This window comes from Carassius gibelio, chromosome B4, assembly GCF_023724105.1.
Source record: "Carassius gibelio isolate Cgi1373 ecotype wild population from Czech Republic chromosome B4, carGib1.2-hapl.c, whole genome shotgun sequence".
NCBI classification, from domain to species: domain Eukaryota; kingdom Metazoa; phylum Chordata; class Actinopteri; order Cypriniformes; family Cyprinidae; genus Carassius; species Carassius gibelio.
Window position 1 is genome coordinate 6,585,882 of NC_068399.1, and position 20,272 is coordinate 6,606,153.

The following is a 20,272-nucleotide window of genomic DNA, read 5'->3' on the forward strand; positions in this document are numbered from 1 at the left end:
AGGAAAGTGAATGAAACACACACACAAACACACATTTTTATCAAATAATATGTCATTATTAAAGGTTCAACTCTGCGATTTGGTATGATTGTGTCCACATCAGCAGCGAACCGTACCAGAGTTCACATGAACCGTCCAGACCACCCTTTTTTAACAGACTCGGGTACAGTTTGTGGGTGCGCACCCGAGTTTGAAAGACAGTGTTCACCTTTTCCAAACGAACCGAACTCTGACTTCAATCATACCCGAGTGCGCACCAAATGTGCTAGTATGAAAGCACCTTAAAACATAAGTATCTTAATATTAACTTCTTTTTTTATTGAACTGTTGTATCAAATCAATATCACATTTGTAATCATTCTGATTTTTGGAGGAAAAAACTGCACTCTTTTTGCCTAAAATTTTGAATATTTCAGTTTTAATAGACTGAATCACGCAGTGAAAAAAATCACAAATGCGCACGCGCACTAGTCTAACCGAGGTCATGTATGTACTCTCTGTAGGTGTTTTGTTTGGTTTTTGTAATATACTCAATAATTTCAAATTGCATAGCACATCGTAAAAACAACAATTACAATATTATCGGAGACCTGATTATTAAGAGCCTTAACAATTGAACCTGACATTTTGCCACACACTTGTCCCTGCATTTCTTTTATTAGTGTTAAGTTCTCAAACTTAATATGTGGAGATTCAGTGGCAAGTGCTTTTAGTGTTACCTGCAAACTCCATCCCACTGGCTTTAAAGTGAATGCAGTGCATAGAGCACAGTGCATTTTCATAGTGGAGCCACTCAAAGTCTTTTAACCATTCTCTCCCAAAACTGTATGCCTTCTTTTCGGCTGGTGGACCAACATTCAACCCATGATTGCTATCACCAGCACTATTATTTGTAACTTCAGGTGGTGTACGAAATAAATCTGTCTGTATATTTTTTTATTTTCCTTATTGATTTTTTTTAAGTTTATGCATGCCTTATGCTAGAATTATTAGATAATGTAAACTTACTGGTATCATGTTTCATTTCAAAATTATGCAAAAATAGTGAGAAAGAATTTAACTTATATTGTAAACTTTCTACCTGGGAGAGAGGACTCTCTCAACAACAACCGAGTCATCATGAAATGAAGTTCATCATTCTTCACTTAACCTGGAACAACCTGCTCACAACAACACCACCAATGAACTGTCAAAACCATTAAGAATTTACTACAGACTGCATCCAGATGCTAGTTCAACAGTTAAGGCTTATGCAAATATTGTATATTTAACTAAACAGAGTTTTATATAAGCTGTTCCAAGTATATAGTATAAGACCTTATTACAAAGATGATGATGGATGTGATCAGTTGGAGATGGTCCTCAATGCAGAACACAAGATTTAGGGGGCATGGTTGGGTCCACCCACCTTACATATACCCAAACCTACCTGTCTCCACCCCCTGATCCTTAAACCCACCCATCGCCACCCCTAAACCAACCAACTACCACCCCCTGGATCTTGTGTTCTGCAGTGAGGGGCTACTGTTCAGTTGGTGAACTGAATCCTTTCCCAAAGCTCATTGCCTTGGTTTCTGTTTCAGTCATTTATTCACTTTCCCAAAAGGTATGCATGTATATATGTACATACGTATGCATGACAGTGTGTACATATGTTCGTTTAGACTAATTAATGTGTATTTGTGATTTAGCTGAATAAAACTTTCTGCACATTCACATAGTATTGATTCTGTGGTCAACACTTAAAAATAGCGTTCCTTTAATATGCAATCTTGTTAAACAAGGTGATACTAGTTAGGGAACTACTGAATGAACAGTTCACGAAGGAATGGAGTACAAAAGCATTAAAAAAATCTACTACTTTAAAATTTGTTGGTTATAATTATAAAAAAGAATGTAGGTTACATAATTGTATACATAAATGTAGTTCAAATGAGCACTAACAGTCAGGGCAGGACTGGAACGCAATTTCAGGCCGGGAAATTTTACACTCATTCAGTCCACACAGAAAAAAAGGGGCTAAAATTGTATCTTTTGGGTACAACAGCTTGTCACCAGAGCACTATAAGGGCATCTTTGTATTTTTCCAGTGACAATCTGTTGTACCCTAAAAGATTTGATTTTGGCCCCTTTTTTTGTATATAGCCTGTACAACTATTTTTATAAACACAGACAATCCTTTTCACATAAAAAGGTCTAAATCCTTAGTTTGGGGCCATGAAAAAAAAAAATCAAGTTTCTCTCTTGCACTGTACTTTCACTTCATTTTCCATTTTCCCCAATATCTCTGTCTCCCCCTTCGCCTTACCTGTCACTTCTTCACCAACGGGTCTACTGTTATGAACAGAACTGTGTCCACCTTGTTGAAAATAACCACCTCATTTCAATTTGTTAACACAGAATGTTATTTATCTTCCAATGACTTAAATACCCTAGATTTAACAAACCTATATTTCAGACAAATACATACTACCAGTCAAAAGTTTTTGAACAGTAAGATTTTGTTTGAAGAAGTCTCTTCTGCTCACCAAACCTGCATTTAGTTGATTCAAAGTACAGCAAAAACAGTACAATTCAGCTGAATCTTCAGCATCATTCCTCAAGTCTTCAGTGTCACATGATCTTTCAGAAATCAGTTTAATATGCTTATTTGCTGTTCAAGAAACATTTTTAATATTATTATCTAGTGCTGTCAAGAGATTAAACAAAAGTTTTGTTTACATAGTATGTGTGTGTTGTGTATATTTATTATTTATATATCAATACACACTTGTATGTACATTAAATCTATTCTTATATAATATAAATGATATGAATATAAATATATACATGTGAATATTAGTAAAATATACACTGTATGTGTATCAGGTGTCTGGGCCCTGTTTTTCTCCCTCTCACCACCAGAGATCACCATCTCCCTTACTCCCGGACTGCATTCACCAGACTACACTCACCTGTTCTCTCATTACCCGTTGATTGATTCATTTGCCCCAGTTGTTTACCTAACTGCTTTTTCCTTTTAAGATCTCTGTGTTTGCTGTTCTTGGTTCGTTGTCTTACATATGTACCTGTGCATGCCTGTGATTTCTGTCTGCCCTGTGTCCAGTTTATGTCCCATTTTCAGCATTTATGTTTCCTTGGCTTTTTCCCCTATGGGGTGGTTTTAGTTTATTTTTGTGATTTATTAATAAAAAGAATAGAAAGACTCAAAGATCAGCATATATAAAAATAAAAGATAAATGCTTTTGAGCAGCAAATCGGCGTGAAGGATCATGTAACTGGAGTGATGCAGCTTTGATATCACAGAAACCAATTACCTTTTAAAATATATTAAAATAGAAAGCAGTTTTTCAAATACTACAAATATTTCACAATATTACTGATTTTGCTGTATTTTGGATCAAATAAATGCATGCTTGGTGAGCATTCAGAGATTTATTTAAAAAACATTAAAAATCTTACTAATCAAAACCTAGTTATACCTGGTAGTGTATAACAACATTTTCTAAAGTACCTAAATGTCAAAGTTAGTGTACATATTTGTTGAAAAACTCAAATACTGAACACAGTATTGAATTATTAGGCTGAGACTCATTATTTTGGTGAGGCTGTTTGTTCAAGCTCCCTACTGCTTCTTCTGGCTGCTTCATCCCTTTTATTGAGTCCCACGGAACAGACGTGAGCTGATTTGAAAAAATCGGAAATTATCAATAATGGTACATTTAGAAGGTATAAATATTAATATTAACCCAATGCCAGACAAGGGAACTGACTAAACGGAAACAACTCTGACTACATTGATTACGTTCTGGGGTATTCTTCAAAATGGCTGAAGACAGCAACTCTTATGGGTTTGAAATGAACGAGGGTGAGTAATTAATGACAGAATTAAAATGTTTGGGTGTATTAACTCTTTAAATAAGGAGGCATATGAGGAAAATTAATGAGAAACAGATTAATCAAATGACAAAATCAAAGGTGAGACAGAAACTCGGGGGAAGAGTATGGCCCTATTTGGATGGTAATAGTTTTTCAGGGTTACGTAAGTGACTTTCATCATTTACAGGGATAGTTGGTGATTTTAATGCCATCCAAATCCAGGATGTCTGTGTTTGTCTCTCACCTCACCACTCCCATAAAAACCCTCGGGCGAATTACCTACTGTTTTTTGACAAACACCAAGGGTGTGTGGTAATTTAATTGCCATCCAATCCACATTTCTGAGTTTACAAGAAGAGATTGATTCAAAATTCAGTGTTTAAACCCATTTTTAGCACTCCCGGACACCATAAAATAACATTGTACTTCAGTGTAATTTGCATAAATATTTATTTCTGAAATGCTGGAAATTAATTAAAAGAACAGAAAAGATACTTCATAACTGTTCCACCACAGAGACTGGGTGCAGAAAGAGAAGAAAAGCATGAACGTTCAAAATGGGTCTTTTTTTTTTTTTTTTTTACTATTTTTAAATGTGTATTATCAACAGCTAGATATTATATATAATTATATACAGTATTGTTCAAAATAATAGCAGTACAATGTGACTAACCAGAATAATCAAGGTTTTTCGTATATTTTTTTATTGCCACGTGGCAAACAAGTTACCAGTAGGTTCAGTAGATTCTCAGAAAACAAATGAGACCCAGCATTCATGATATGCACGCTCTTAAGGCTGTGCAATTGGGCAATTAGTTGAATTAGTTGAAAGGGGTGTGTTCAAAAAAATAGCAGTGTGGCATTCAATCACTGAGGTCATCAATTTTGTGAAGAAACAGGTGTGAATCAGGTGGCCCCTATTTAAGGATGAAGCCAACACTTGTTGAACATGCATTTGAAAGCTGAGGAAAATGGGTCGTTCAAGACATTGTTCAGAAGAACAGCGTACTTTGATTAAAAAGTTGATTAGAGAGGGTATTCTGCCCTGGCAATGGTGTTCTAAACCAAAGACTGACAGATAGCTAACAGGAATAAAGCTTCATCACACGTTCTTCGTTGTGCTTATGTGATGCACTTTACTTTACTGTAAAACTAAAAGAAACACAAAAATACAAATTACAAAATGATTTACAAAATAGCATGGACATTTTCACATTCACAAACATCTGTTTACAGAATTAAACAACAAAATAAACAACCGAATTATGTCTTTGAAGAAAAATGTGACTATGTAACCTTATTAGCATATTAGCTGTCAGATCACGCTATATTTCAGAATCAAACATCAATCTCTAAACGTCTTAATAACGACCAGCTTTTAATTAAATTAACACAACATTATTGCAGTTATTTTCAATATGAAATTTATAACTTACGGTCGTATCTACTCCAAGGATTAGACAGAATCTAAAACGCAGATCACAGAAAACGACTCTTCTTCTACTGTTTTACGAGCTTCCTGTTGCGTTCTACTGAGAATTGTAATAACGATTTTCACCACAAGGTGTCACACATGAACTACTTATACAAACCAAAATGAAACTAAAGAAAGAACTAATACTGCACAGAACACTCCCCGCCTGGTATAACTTGTGTTATACCACTATGCATTCCGATTATTTGACAAAAGTAAGACAACATCACATATAGGTCTTAAGTACTCTCTGAATACCCCTTGCTTAGCAGTCTTCACCATAACCTTACGAATTTTTCCATCAGATGAGGCTACAGTCTTTGCTATGAGACCAATTGGCCACTCACTGCGCTTAGCTTCCCCATCCTTCAACAGAACAATGTCTCCTTCCTGAATACTCTCTCTCTCCTCTGTCCATTTTCTCCTGGGTTGCAAGGTAGACAAGTACTCCTGCTTCCATCGCTTCCAGAATGAATCAGCCAGCATCTGGACTTGACGCCACTGATTTTTGTGCAAGTGCCCTATCTCAAAATTTCCTGGAGGTGCTGGAGCAACACTCGCCTTCTGAGTTAAGAGCATTGCTGGTGAAAGCACTTGGGGCATGCCCGTATCTGATGAAATTGGGATTAAGGGTCTGGAATTCATGATGGCCATGACTTCTGCCATTAAAGTTGTTAAGACCTCATGCGTGAGTCTTGTGGGAGTTTTCATCAAGAGAGCCTCCAAAATACGTCTGGCAATGCCGATCATTCTTTCCCACACTCCTCCCATATGGGAGGAATGTGGAGCATTAAAGGTCCACGTGCAACCTTGATTCTGCAAGAAGCCTTTCAACTCTGAGTCGCTACTGTCAATTTGGAGTTCCTTGACTGCTCCAACGAAATTTGTCCCCCTGTCAGAACGAAAGTGCTTCACTGGTCCTCTGACAGCCAAGAAGCGACGCAAAGCACATATAAAGCTTGACGCTGATAGAGACTCCACAACCTCTAAGTGAACTGCTCTGGTATTTAAGCAACTGAATATGACAGCCCATCGCTTGTTCTCAGCATTATGCCCTCTTGTCTTACGTGTCACCACAGTGAATGGTCCAAAAACATCAAGACCTGTGTGTGTGAAAGGTGGATCTACAGAAACTCTATCTGAGGGCAAAGCCGACATCTTCTGACTCTCCATCTTACCTCTCAGTTTCTTGCACAGCACACATTTGTGGATGATATTTGAAACAGATCTTTTGCCACTGACTATCCACAATCCAGCACTACGTATAGCACCCTCAGTAAAATGCCGGCCTTGATGAGCCACTTGATCATGATAATGCTGAATTAAAAGACCGGTTACGTGATGATTGGGAGGGATTATCAAGGGATGCTTCTCTATATCAGAGATGTCAGCACAGTGAATGCGACCCCCAACTCTTAACAGACCCTCATTGTCCACAAAGGGGTCAAGCCTCAGGAGTGTGCTACGCTGCGAGACTTTACCAAACTTAGTCAAACTCTCAAATTCTTCCTGGTACACTTCTCGTTGTACGGTTTTGACTATAGTCGCCTTGGCTTGTGATATCTCCACACCTGAGGTTTTAGTACACAGATGCCATTTTCGACAGAGTGTGTCAGGAAAAGATTGTGAGAATGAATTTGCTATGTGCGTCAGAGTAGTGATAGCTCTCACCAAGGATCTCCAGCTTGAGAAACGTTCAAATCTGCTTGAGCCTAGTAAGTCCTCTTTGACGTTAGTTGCCAGTGTGTTCACTTGGGGGCGAATTTCAACATCCTCTTCTGCTTTTACAAGTCCATATGACTCTCCTAAACTACATCCTATAGGGTCACATTCCCTAAGGAACTCTGGACCTGAGAACCAGTTGGTAAGGGGTAAGTGGGCTGCTGCCACAAACCTGGTGGCATGATCTGCTGGGTTCTGTTCAGAACAGACGTAATGCCATTGACTAGGTTCCGTGGTTTTTCTTATGCGTGCAACTCTGTTAGCCACGTACATGTAGAATCTGCGTGTTACATTGTGAATGTAGCCGAGCACTATGCGACTGTCAGTGTAGAACTGGATATTGTGGAACTCTATGTCAATTTCTTCCTTTATAAGTTCCATCAGCTCAACAGCAAGTACCGCTGCACATAACTCCAGGCGTGGAACAGTATGTGCTGGAAAAGGGGCCAACTTGGATTTTCCCATTACAAACCCCACGTGAAGCTGTCCGTTTGAGTCTATTACTCGTAGGTACGCTACTGCAGCGATAGCTAAAATAGAAGCATCCGAGAAGATACACAACTCTCGAACCTGAGCTCCACACAGTGAGGTTGGGACATAAGATCGTGGTATTTGCAATCGATCAAGCTCTGCTAAAGATGAAGTCCATACCTTCCACGAATCTCTTTTGTCTGCCGGAAGAACAGTGTCCCAATCCTGTTGTATAGTTGAAAGTTCTCTCACTATAGCTTTGCCTTGCATAGTGACTGGACAGACAAACCCGAGGGGATCATATAAACTATTGACGGTGGAAAGGATCCCTCTTCGAGTAAAGGGTTTGAGATCTTGAGAAGCTTTAAATGTGAAGCAGTCTGCCTTGATGTTCCAACTTATACCAAGGCTGCGTTGAAGAGGTATTGGGTCTTTATCAAAATCCAGGCCTTTGAGATCGTTGGCTCTCTCACTAGATGGAAAAGCTTCCATCACCGAAGCACTGTTAGAAGCCACTTTATGCAGATTCAAGCTTGACTTTGATAGCATTGCTTGCGTACGCTTTAGGAGATCAATGGCTTCTCTTTCAGTAGGGACAGATGTGATGCCATCGTCAACGTAGAAGTTGCGTAACACAAAGTCCTTAGCATCCATACCATAATCTGCTTCGCCATACTCTGCTGCTCGCCTTAAGGCATATATAGCGACTGCTGGCGAAGGACTATTGCCAAAGACGTGCACGGTCATTCTGTAATCAATGATCTCCTTTTCTGCACAGTTGTCTTTGTGCCAAAGAAAGCGAAGATAGTTGCGATGCTGCTCTTTTACCTTGAAACAATAGAACATTTGTTCTATGTCCGCCATCACAGCTACTTTCTCCCTACGGAAGCGCAACAGCACACCCAAAAGGGTATTGTTAAGATCAGGTCCGCTCATCAAAACATCATTAAGGGACACCCCTCCATACTGAGCGCTCGAATCGAAGACCACCCTGATTTTGTCAGGTTTGTGTGGGTGGTAAACTCCAAAAATTGGCAAATACCAACATTCTTCCTCTGATTGTAAGGGTGGAGCAGGTTCTGCTTGCTCATTTTCAATCACCTTCTGCATAAAACCAAAGAAATGCGTTTTCATATTCGGTTTCTTTGAAAGAGTGCGCTGCAACGAGTTCAGCCTTTGTATAGCTTGCTCTCTATTGTTCGGGAGTTGCTTTCTTGGAGAGCGGAATGGAAGTGGCGCCACCCAGTGGTTATCATTATCAAGGTACACCTCTTTGTCCATTATGTCGAGAAAGACACTATCCTCTACAGATAAAGCGGATTTATCATCCTCTGAAGATCTGAAGAACACATTCTCTTTTAAGCCAGTTGTATAGCTCTCACTGGTTTTTGAACACTTGAGAGAACATGGTGGGTCGGGTAGATATGACAAAAAAGGTGACTCACCCCGCTCTACGACATTGAAACCTTTTGTGCATGGAGAGAAGAATGACGTTCGCCCATTTGGAAGTATGTTGGTCTTATAAGCGTTCACGCTGGACTGACAATGAGTCCCATTCAGGCAAACTTCTCCCACTATCACCCAGCCCAGGTCTAAGCGCTGTGCGTATGGTGTGTTGAGGGGTCCATTTCGTTGTTCACGCACTTTGTGCACACTAAGAATATCTCGACCCAAGAGGAGAAGGATAGGAGCACAAGAGTCTAAAGGAGGAATTTTATCTGACACAGCAGTGAGGTGGGGGAAACACATAGCTATCTCCGGCGTGGGAATCTCGGATCTGTCATCTGGTAAAGTGTTACACTCTATCAAAGGTGGAAGAGCAACTACTGTTTTCCCATCAAGCGATTCGACAAAGAATCCATTTACTTTCCTCCCCGCCGTAGTCACTATACCTGAACACGTCTTCAATGTATAGGGGGAAGAACTGCTAACGATGTTGAACAGATCAAAGAACTGTGACTTCACTAATGATCTATTACTCTGTTCATCCAGTACAGCATAAATGCGTTTGACTCTTTCACGTTGATTAGAGGGATAAACATTTACGAGACAAATCTTTGAACATGACTTGGGCCTACTAGCATCTCCACAAATCTCAGTGCACTTGTTGTTTACCTCAGCAGTGTCTTCATCTGTTTTTTCCATGTTTTGATCTGCAGTTGATACAGACACCTCAATGGACCACGGGGCAGGACCCGGATGCATGGCTGCAATGTGTCGGTCACTGTTGCATTCTCTGCACTTAACAGATGTTCTGCAGTCTCTTGCAACATGCTTAGTGGAAGCACAACATCTAAAACAGATAAACTTTTCCTTCAAATGTGCTTTTCGTTCATCTAGGTGTTTGCTCCTGAATGTGCGACACTTGTAAAGTGGATGAGGTTTATTGTGTATGGTACAAAACTTGTCTGGATCTACATTCTTGTCTAAGTTTCTGTCTTGGTTTGGTTGCGCAGCCATTATTTCAGTTTTCTTGACGTAGACAGAAGTTCTGTTACTCAACTTGGCAGCTCCGTCTGATTTTGTATTGTTTGAGTAGCCAGTTGAAGCAAGAGCAAAACTAGGGTCATTTCTAGTTCTTGCTTGTCTACAAACAAATTCAACAAAGAAGCTGAAAGGAGGAAAGTATACATTATGGTCTTCTTTGTACCTAGAACCTTGCGTAATCCACTTATCTTGAAGACTGAATGGGAGTTTTTCAATGATGGGGTTGACTCCCCGCGCTGTGTCAAGGTAAGCAAGACCAGGTAAACGACCACTTTCTTTTGCTGACTGCAGCTCGAGTAGCAAGTCCCCAAGATCTCTCAGACGATGGTTGTCTTTGATTGTGATGCGAGGAAAAGTGTCAAGTCTCTTTAACATCGCCTGCTCGATGACCTCTGGACACCCATAGCAGTCCTCCAGGCGACGCCATATCATACGAACTCCTAAGGCAGGATCACTGACATGAACTGATTTGATTCGTTTGGCATGACTGGATGAATCAGGACCAAGCCATTTGACAAGAAGATCTATCTCCTCTCTACTAGCTATATTGAGTTCACTGGTTACAGCTCGAAAAGACGTTTTCCACGCCCAGTAATTTTCTGGACAGTCATCAAATTGGAACAAGCCAGAACTCACCATTTCTTTCTTCAGCAAATATGTAGTAAAGTCGTTTGCATGAGGTGATGGTGGTGCTGGAGTAAAGCACTCAGCAGGAACTTGAGAGGGCAGGCAGGAGTCACGTTGCTTTCGTACTGGATATTTTTGATGCTTTACTTCATCAGCTCCATCATATGGCTCAACTTTTACATTCGAACGAGAACACTGGAAGTTGTGCCGAGTTGTCTGTTCCTGCTTCATAGGAATTGTCTCTGCATTCAATTCCTCCTTCACTGTTGGAGGGAGAGAACTTAGTGAGCCTGCAACATAACTCTGTGTCACATAACTTGAACCCTCACTTTCATGTTGTGAATTAGGAGTCAAATTAGGAGAATTTCTTTGCTGAGAATGTTTCTGCACATACTCTTCTGTGCGTTCAATTCTACTTGAGATGCATGATTCTTTTTCTAGATCGACACTTGCTCCGTCTTCTTCATAAACTGCAGCTTCATAAACTTCTGCCTCTGTAGATGCTGCTACAGCTTCTTTTTGCAGTTGTAACACGTATAAATCAGCTTCAACTTCTGCTTTTCTGCGAGCTGTCTCAGCTAGTGCTTTCTGTTGATGCTCTTCAATTTGAGCTCTTTCTCTCATCATGATGGCTTCCTTTTCGGCATAAGAGGCCTTTACTTTGCATGCGGCTGCTTTAGCTCTTGCTGTGGTCGCAGCTGCACTAGCCGAAGATCTACTCGAACGACGTGATCTGCTTGACCGTGATCTTGTTTCTAAAGGTTGGTCAACTTCCTCTTGTTTCTCGCGAGGCTGTGACTCATCCATCTTGATAATGTAGTATTACATGTAAGCTGGACGGAATCCTGATTGTTTGTCTTCACCCGCTGTGCAGTCGACCTTTTACTATTCTGCCCTGGCAATGGTGTTCTAAACCAAAGACTGACAGATAGCTAACAGGAATAAAGCTTCATCACACGTTCTTCGTTGTGCTTATGTGATGCACTTTACTTTACTGTAAAACTAAAAGAAACACAAAAATACAAATTACAAAATGATTTACAAAATAGCATGGACATTTTCACATTCACAAACATCTGTTTACAGAATTAAACAACAAAATAAACAACCGAATTATGTCTTTGAAGAAAAATGTGACTATGTAACCTTATTAGCATATTAGCTGTCAGATCACGCTATATTTCAGAATCAAACATCAATCTCTAAACGTCTTAATAACGACCAGCTTTTAATTAAATTAACACAACATTATTGCAGTTATTTTCAATATGAAATTTATAACTTACGGTCGTATCTACTCCAAGGATTAGACAGAATCTAAAACGCAGATCACAGAAAACGACTCTTCTTCTACTGTTTTACGAGCTTCCTGTTGCGTTCTACTGAGAATTGTAATAACGATTTTCACCACAAGGTGTCACACATGAACTACTTATACAAACCAAAATGAAACTAAAGAAAGAACTAATACTGCACAGAACAGAGGGGAAAACCTATAAAGAGGTGCAAAAAATGATAGGCTGTTCAGCTAAAATGATCTCCAATGCCTTAAAATGGAGAGCAAAACCAGAGAGACGTGGAAGAAAACGGAAGACAACCATCAAAATGGATAGAAGAATAACCAGAATGGCAAAGTCCCAGCCAATGATCACCTCCAGGATGATCAAAGACAGTCTGGAGTTACCTGTAAGTACTGTGACAGTTAGAAGACGTCTGTGTGAAGCTAATCTATTTTCAAGAATCCCCCGCAAAGTCCCTCTGTTAAAAAAAAGGCATGTGCAGAAGAGGTTACAATTTGCCAAAGAACACATCAACTGGCCTAAAGAGAAATGGAGGAACATTCTGTGGACTGATGAGAGTAAAATTGTTCTTTTTGGGTCCAAGGGCCACAGGCAGTTTGTGAGACGACCCCCAAACTCTGAATTCAAGCCACAGTACACAGTGAAGACAGTGAAGCATGGAGGTGCAAGCATCATGATATGGGCATGTTTCTCCTACTATGGTGTTGGGCCTATTTATCGCATACCAGGGATCATGGATCAGTTTGCATATGTTAAAATACTTGAAGAGGTCATTTTGCCCTATGCTGAAGAGGACATGCCCTTGAAATGGTTGTTTCAACAAGACAATGACCCAAAACACACTAGTAAACGGGCAAAGTCTTGGTTCCAAACCAACAAAATTAATGTTATGGAGTGGCCAGCCCAATCTCCAGACCTTAATCCAATTGAGAACTTGTGGGGTGATATCAAAAATGCTGTTTCTGAAGCAAAACCAAGAAATGTGAATGAATTGTGGAATGTTGTTAAAGAATCATGGAGTGGAATAACAGCTGAGAGGTGCCACAAGTTGGTTGACTCCATGCCACACAGATGTCAAGCAGTTTTAAAAAACTGTGGTCATACAACTAAATATTAGTTTAGTGATTCACAGGATTGCTAAATCCCAGAAAAAAAAATGTTTGTACAAAATAGTTTTGAGTTTGTACAGTCAAAGGTAGACACTGATATTTTTTTGAACACACCCCTTTCAACTAATTGCCCAATTGCACAGCCTTAAGAGCGTGCATATCATGAATGCTGGGTCTTGTTTGTTTTCTGAGAATCTACTGAACCTACTGGTAACTTGTTTGCCACGTAGCAATAAAAAATATACTAAAAACCTTGATTATTCTGGTTAGTCACATTGTACTGCTATTATTTTGAACAATACTGTACACCTATAGCGTGTCTATTTTCCTACTTTTAAATAGGAGACTTAAATAATTAAATAACAAATAGGATTATATATTGCAAAATACGTATTTTAAAATATATTTTACACAATAATAATTTGTTTGAATTTAAAGTTCAAAAAGTTAATGCCACTGGTTGATTATGAGGGTGAACAGTGAAGCTTTGCTGTGTGTTCTTGTGTTTAAAATAATTTCTAGGAGTCTGTGATAGTTTGTGCAGCTGGAGTCTGAGCTGAAAGGCGGCATTTCCTTTCTTGTTCGTCCCTGTGAAATCTAAGATAATTCTACTGCAATGACCTGCAGCTGTACACTAGAGTACTTCACTTAAATGCAGTTGTACTGCAGTTTAAATGCACACCTGCCCAACATAGTGAAACATCGTGAATGTAGTGAAATGGAAAGAAGACGTAAGTAAACCATGAATATGATCCTACTGCTTCTGGTATTTCTATTTACTATATTTACAGATTATGTGTGAATTCATTATATATTTGATATGATATAAAGCTCTTTGGTCCTACTTTTCCATTCACAATGAAAGTTTTCAATATTGAAAGGTGTTTATATTTGTATAATTTTGTATAAAAGTTTTATTGAGGTCTTAAAAAGTTCCATGTTCTATTAAATGAGTTAATGAGCTCATACTATAGACACAGTAATTCATCAAAACTGTCTGCAGACACATGAAAAGAAATACTGCAATCACAGATCCACTAAAAACAATAAAATAAGAAACAACAATTTCACTCTGTGACGATTATATCAAAATGTGCAGCTTTCTATGTTTCACTGACAAAGAAACACCTGTTTGTTTGATCATGGCATAAAGAGCTTTAAATAAAATCAGCAAAATTATTTGAGCACAGCATTAAAGACTCAGAAGCATAAAGTGACCAACAACCCATCTTAAGATGGCACTCAAACGTGAAAGCACCTAAAGAAAGATGAATCACTCACCTCAAATTATATTTGCAGATCTTTCTATTTCCTCCTCTGAAAATGTTAAACAGCAGCTCTGTCCACTTCAGTAAAACAAGTTGAAACCTGCTTTCTGCTTTCTTTAGATATGATATGATAATCAGAAGGATGGCATTCAGACATGAACATCCACACTCATTCAGATATGATATGATAATCAGAAGGATGGCATTCAGACATGAACATCCACACTCATTCAATTCTGGCTTGTTATTTTGAAAGATTAGTTCTCAGGAAACTGTTTGAAGATTAACCTCAGACACTTATCTTCGGAGATCAGGACAATACATACACAGTGTTTTAACACAGTGGCAGCATCTGTTTTCACATCTCACTGTGAGAAGGTGTGAGAAACATTTTCCCTCACTTCCTCTCTTTCACTCAGCTCACCAAGAGTGCTCAATAGCAAAGTATAATGTTCTGCATGAATGCATGTGATATTTACAGTCATGTTTGGTATTATTTTAAATGTCTTGATTTGAAGTGCGAATGGTACAATGGTCTCAATCTTACAAGAAGTAAACTAAAATGTAATAAAGATCCTAAGAATTTAGAGATATTTTTGTGCAGGGGTCGGCAACCTACAGCAAGCGTGCCAACCGTGGCATGCAGAGGAATAATTGCTGGCACGCGAGCAATAGGGAAAACTGAGGTACATTTTGAGGTAATAACTTTTCAGTCTCACAGCCTGTTAGGAGCTATAAATACTATTAAAGTGTGAGAATTTACTTACACTAGTCACCAAATGCGCCTACAAACGCTGCACATACTAGACAGCGCTCGTCAATGTCAAAATGACTGAGATGGCCAATCAAATCAAAGTAGGCGGGGTATACTGTTCACAGAAGCAAAGCGCAAAGGATCAGTTTAACGTTAAAGAGAGGGAGGTAAGATGACGCTACAAATCATTTAGTCAATCATTAGTCAACATTTAGTAATACGTTTCACGATAGAAATGTTAAATGACCGGCAGCTATATCCAGTGATGAAAAATTTTCTCAAATATGGCCATGTTGAGAGAGAAAGAGAGGAGAGAGGTGTGTAAATTGTAAACTCTACATACAATGAAGTGATTGTGCCGCCTTGTTTTTGAGAAATATAATGTGCCAATTACAGCTTACAGTGGTTACAGTGGTGGCAAACCATCACTCCTCTAGCGTTTTGCAACCAGTTAAGCCGCCAAAAGAATGCGGTTGGGACCTCTTCAAAGAGCGTACCAGTGGAATCTTTTGGGACTCCTCCTAATGATCAGATGTTAATTACTGCATCTGAAGGAGACCTCTCAGTACCACCTCCACCTGGCAGGGCAAACCATGCCTCCCCCCTCTCAGGTCTGTAGGTACTATTCTGGCCAGTGATGCTTAAACAGCCTGTGGAGAAGCTGCCTCCGCCTTACACGCTACAGCGTAACTGCAGGTTCATAAGGCCATCGCACTGAAAGATCAGCATCAGGGTGGTCATGATCCAGAAGTTCCAAGAGGTCTGAACCACTACTAACCTCCACCACTAGTTGCCTAGAGTGATACACAAGAAAATAGTAATTATTAATAATGTTGAAATAGAAAGAATATATCTGTTGGAAACCCCACATTAAACGTAAAAAGTAAAAGTGAAAAAAAAAAGTGAAAGTGACATTCAGCCAAGTATGGTGACCCATACTCAGAATTCATGCTCTGCATTTAATCCATCCGAAATGCACACACACAGAGCAGTGAACACACACACACCCGGAACAGTGGGCAGCCATTTATGCTGCGGCGCCCGGGGAGCAGTTGGGGGTTTGATGCCTTGCTCAAGGGCACCTAAGTCGTGGTATCGAAGGTGGAGAGAGAGCTGTTCATGCACTACCCCCACCTACAATTCCATCCGGCCCGAGACTCGAACTCACAACCCTTCGATTGGGAGTCCAACGCTCTAACCATTAGGCCACGACTTCCCTAACATGGAGTATTGGAGTATTGGAGTAATTACGAGAGCAAGGGATGTATTGAATCTGAAAGCACTTTATATTCTGCATAGTTCACCTGTATTGCCATATTTAAACTATTGGGTTGAAGTAGGGAGCAACACCTCCAAAACCACCCTACAAACACTAAGTACAATACAAAAAAGAGCAATTAGGATAGTAAATAAGGTAGGATATTATGAGCATACCAATTTATTAAAGGGTTGGTTCACCCAAAAATTATGTAATTAATAAGTCAAGTCAAAGTTTATTTATATAGCACAAATTGAACACAACTGTAGCTGATCCAAAGTGCTTTACAGTAAAACATGATTTAAAATAGAAAAGAGTGGAGATAAAAGCAAATATCATATACAACAGACAAATTATACATAAAACACCAACTATATATACATAAAAAGAATAAAATAATATAAATACATAATCAGTATCACTCAAAAGCTAAGGTATAAAAATATGTCTTTAGGCTAGTTTTAAAAACATCCAGTGATGGAGAAGCCCTAATACTCAAGGGTAGACCATTCCAGAGCTTTGGGGCAGCTACAGAGAAAGCTCGATCACCTTTTGATTTGCAGCGAGAACGAGGAACCGATAAAAGTAACTGATCTCCAGATCTTAATTGCCTTAATTAACAGCTGTGTAAGGTTTTACAAGATCAGAAATGTAATCCGGGGCCGAGTTATGCAATGCTTTGTATGCAAAAAGAAGGATCTTAAAATCTATTCTAAATTTTATGGGAAGCCAATGCAATGAGGCAAGGACAGGGAGATATGGTCTCTTTTTCTAGTTCCTGTCAGCAATCTAGCTGCCGAGTTTTGACCCATCTGTAAACAGGAAAGTGTAGATTGAGGTAGGCCAATGTAGAGCGAATTGCAGTAGTCTAGTCGAGAGGAAATTAGTGCATGAATCACTACTTCAAGGTCTTTTCTAGAAAGAAAGTGTTTTACTTTTGCTACAGATCTAAGTTGGAAAAAGCTACTCTTCACAACTGCATTTATGTGCTTGTCAAATTGAAAAAGAGGGTCAAAGTAGACACCAAGATTTTTGGCATGATTGTGCAAATTATTACTTAAAAAACCTAACTGTGTTTTGACAAGAGTTGTTGGTAGCAGCAGGAACCAGTAGAAGCACTTCGGTTTTATTTTCATTTAGTTGCAGTGAGTTATTTGACATCCAGGATTTAACTTCATTTAGACATGAGAACAGACAGTCTAAGGAAAGGTCGTTGGCATATTTGATTGGAAGATATAATTGAAGGTCGTCAGCATAACAGTGATAATTTATATTATATTTCCGGAATATTGAGCCTAAAGGGAGCATGTAGAGGGAGAATAAAAGAGGGCCAAAAATGGATCCCTGCGGAACACCGCATTGAATAGGCATGGCGGGAGAAGTGAATGACCCAATATTCACAGAGAAAGTTCTCCCCTTTAGGTATGAGGTGAACCACTGCAAAGCTTGGCCCTGGACTCCAACAACGCACTGAAGACGATTTAAAAGAATGTCGTGATCGATAGTGTCAAATGCGGCACTCAAATCTAAAAGAATCAGGATGGCAGAAGACCCAGAATCGATAGACAGCAGAATGTCATTCGTGACCTTCAGCAATGCTGATTCAGTGCTGTGCAATGCTCTAAAACCGGACCGAAATGGGTCTAGAATATTAAAAGTATCCAGATAGGAGCCAAACTGTAAAAGAGCAACTTTTTCCAAAACCTTTGAGATGAAACAGAGTTTAGAGATAGGCCTGTAGTTGTTATGCACGGTAGGGTCTAGATGAGATCCTTTCAATAAAGGCTGTACGATAGCATGTTTAAAGCTTTCTGGAAATACAGCGTTTATTAAGGAGCTGTTTATTATAGTTAAGAGGGTGGGGCTGATTGTATCTAAAACCTCTCTAAACAGACGAGCAGGCAGAACATCTGATTGACAGAATGTAAGTTTCATCTGAAAAATTATTTTACGTAATTCAGCTAAGGAAACTGGTTCAAAAGTAGTAAAGCTACTAGATGGAAGGACCAATTGAAAGTTGTCTTTGTCTATGTCAGGTGAAGGGAGATGCGATCTAATATCCTGTATCTTCTGAATGAAAAATTCTGAAAATTGTGTGCATGTCTCAGGATTGACAACAGGAACTGAAAAAGCAACTGGATTAAGAACTGAATTTATGGTTTTAAAAAGTACTTTTGGCCTATTTGCATTTTTTGCAATTATGTGTGAGAAGTAATTAGATTTTGCCTCATGAACAGATATTTGATAGGCAACTAAGCGGTCTTTTAACATTTGGTAAGAGACTTGGAGGCCATCCTTTTTCCACCTGCGCTCAGCCCTTCTGCACTCTTGTCTGATAGTACGAGTAGCTGCATTTAACCAGGGCTGAGGACTAGTTATAGCCTTACGGTTTTTACGTTTAAGTGGAGCAACTGTATTGAGAGCAGTACAACAGGCGGAGTTGAAAATTTCAACCAGTTGTTTAGTATCCGTACAGACTGATAAAGAATTGACAGTAGAGTTTGAAATGAGCTTGGAATAAGACTCAGAACATTCAAATGCAGTTGTAGCATGAAACGCACGTGAATAATGTATAGGCAGAGAATTTGAAGGCTTTACAATTGAAATAACAGGCTCAAACCCTACAGGGAAATGGTCAGAAATGCCAGCATCAGCTACTTCACAGATGTGCACAGAAAAACCACGAGTCAAAACAAGATCCAGTGTATGGCCTAAGGAGTGTGTAGGGCTAGAGACTGACTGTATAAAACTGAGTGAGTCCATAAGGCTCATAAAATTTTTGACCAAAGGTTTTGATGGACAACAGACATGAATGTTAAAATCACCCAACACCATTAGCCTGTCATAGCGAGACACTTGATTGGACAGAAACTCAGAAAACTCGTGAATAAAAGTTGAATTGACTTTAGGAGGTCTATACACCAATACACAGAGTATGGGGCCATTTAGATAAATTTTTAAGAGCTGTGCCTCAAAGCTAGAAAAGTCATCTACAGGCAGAAGTCTGCATTTAAATGAGTTCCTAAAAATTGTTGCTAAGCCGCCACCATGTCCACTTGGCCTAGGTGTACTGTAGAAAGAGCAGTCTGAACGGGATAGTTCACCAAGAGCTGAGAGTTCTCCATTCTTTAACCATGTTTCAGTCACGAATAAAAAAATCCAAGGAATGAGAGGTAAAAAAGTCATTTAGGATAAAAGATTTATTAGACAATGATCTAGCATTTACTAGAGTCATTTTAACTGTCGTTGAGGATGAGGTAATGCCTGGCGTAACACCTGGTGAGACATATTTCGGATGACGGAGATTCACTACATGAGCGTTTCTATCCTCATGACGTGTATTATTAGTACGCAGTCGGCGAGAAGAAGACCAGACGACCGGTATAATACATCCATCAGATGAAGTTCTAGAAGCGTTGTTTATACACTGATTGCGACGAGAACCCTGGTGTATATAGCGAGGCCGGCGAGCAATTCCAAGAGCAACACAGTGATTGTAGAGACTGACTGGCAGATGTAACCGCACTTTGGGTTTTAGATTATGAAGATCCAGGGACGAGTAAAAGAGCATATTAGAATTCCACACGCCAGAAGGCAATAAAAAAAACCCACAACGAGCATCAAAAGGCAAAACATCCTACAGCCGCGTATACTCAGCCAGATTTTAAAACCACGTTAGCCAGCACACCAGACAACTAAGCCACTTTATGACGCATGTCTATGGAAAAGGCAGCCCTTTCGAAGACCACCTCCGCCAAACTAGCGTACGACTGACAACCAATAAACCGAAAGAAAGTGTTAACTAACTTACGGAAGACGGGAGAACAGCCCGCGGCGCTGAATGGTGGCGAGAGCTCGTGTTTGGCAGGTGATACAGCACGACCAAGTCCGTTTGTAGGTCTTTGATGTTTTGCACACACAC

The 20,272-nt window shown here is 39.5% G+C and overlaps 2 protein-coding genes across 3 annotated transcripts in view; both read right to left on the bottom strand.

The window, feature by feature from the left end:
• LOC127955913 (NACHT, LRR and PYD domains-containing protein 12) overlaps positions 1–20,272 on the bottom strand; it is a 389,353-nt gene that overhangs the window by 38,340 nt on the left and 330,741 nt on the right. Inside the window, exon 1 of one of the 2 annotated variants that reach the window (XM_052553543.1) lies at positions 14,352–14,684. The exons of the other annotated variant lie outside the window; for it this stretch is intronic. The gene's annotated coding sequence lies outside the window, so the exon portion shown is untranslated. Of the gene's footprint in view, positions 1–14,351; positions 14,685–20,272 lie in introns of those variants that run through there. 2 annotated transcript variants of the gene reach the window in all.
• LOC127956332 (uncharacterized) lies at positions 4,710–11,467 on the bottom strand. Its single transcript, XM_052554169.1, has one exon. The coding sequence runs from the start codon at positions 11,465–11,467 to the stop codon at positions 5,543–5,545; it is 5,925 nt and encodes a 1,974-aa protein (XP_052410129.1). The 3' UTR covers positions 4,710–5,542.

Bases quoted from the DNA above. Each gene is read 5' to 3' on its own strand.
- LOC127956332 (XM_052554169.1), bottom strand. From the start codon at position 11,467: ATGGATGAGTCACAGCCTCGCGAGAAACAAGAGGAAGTTGACCAACCT.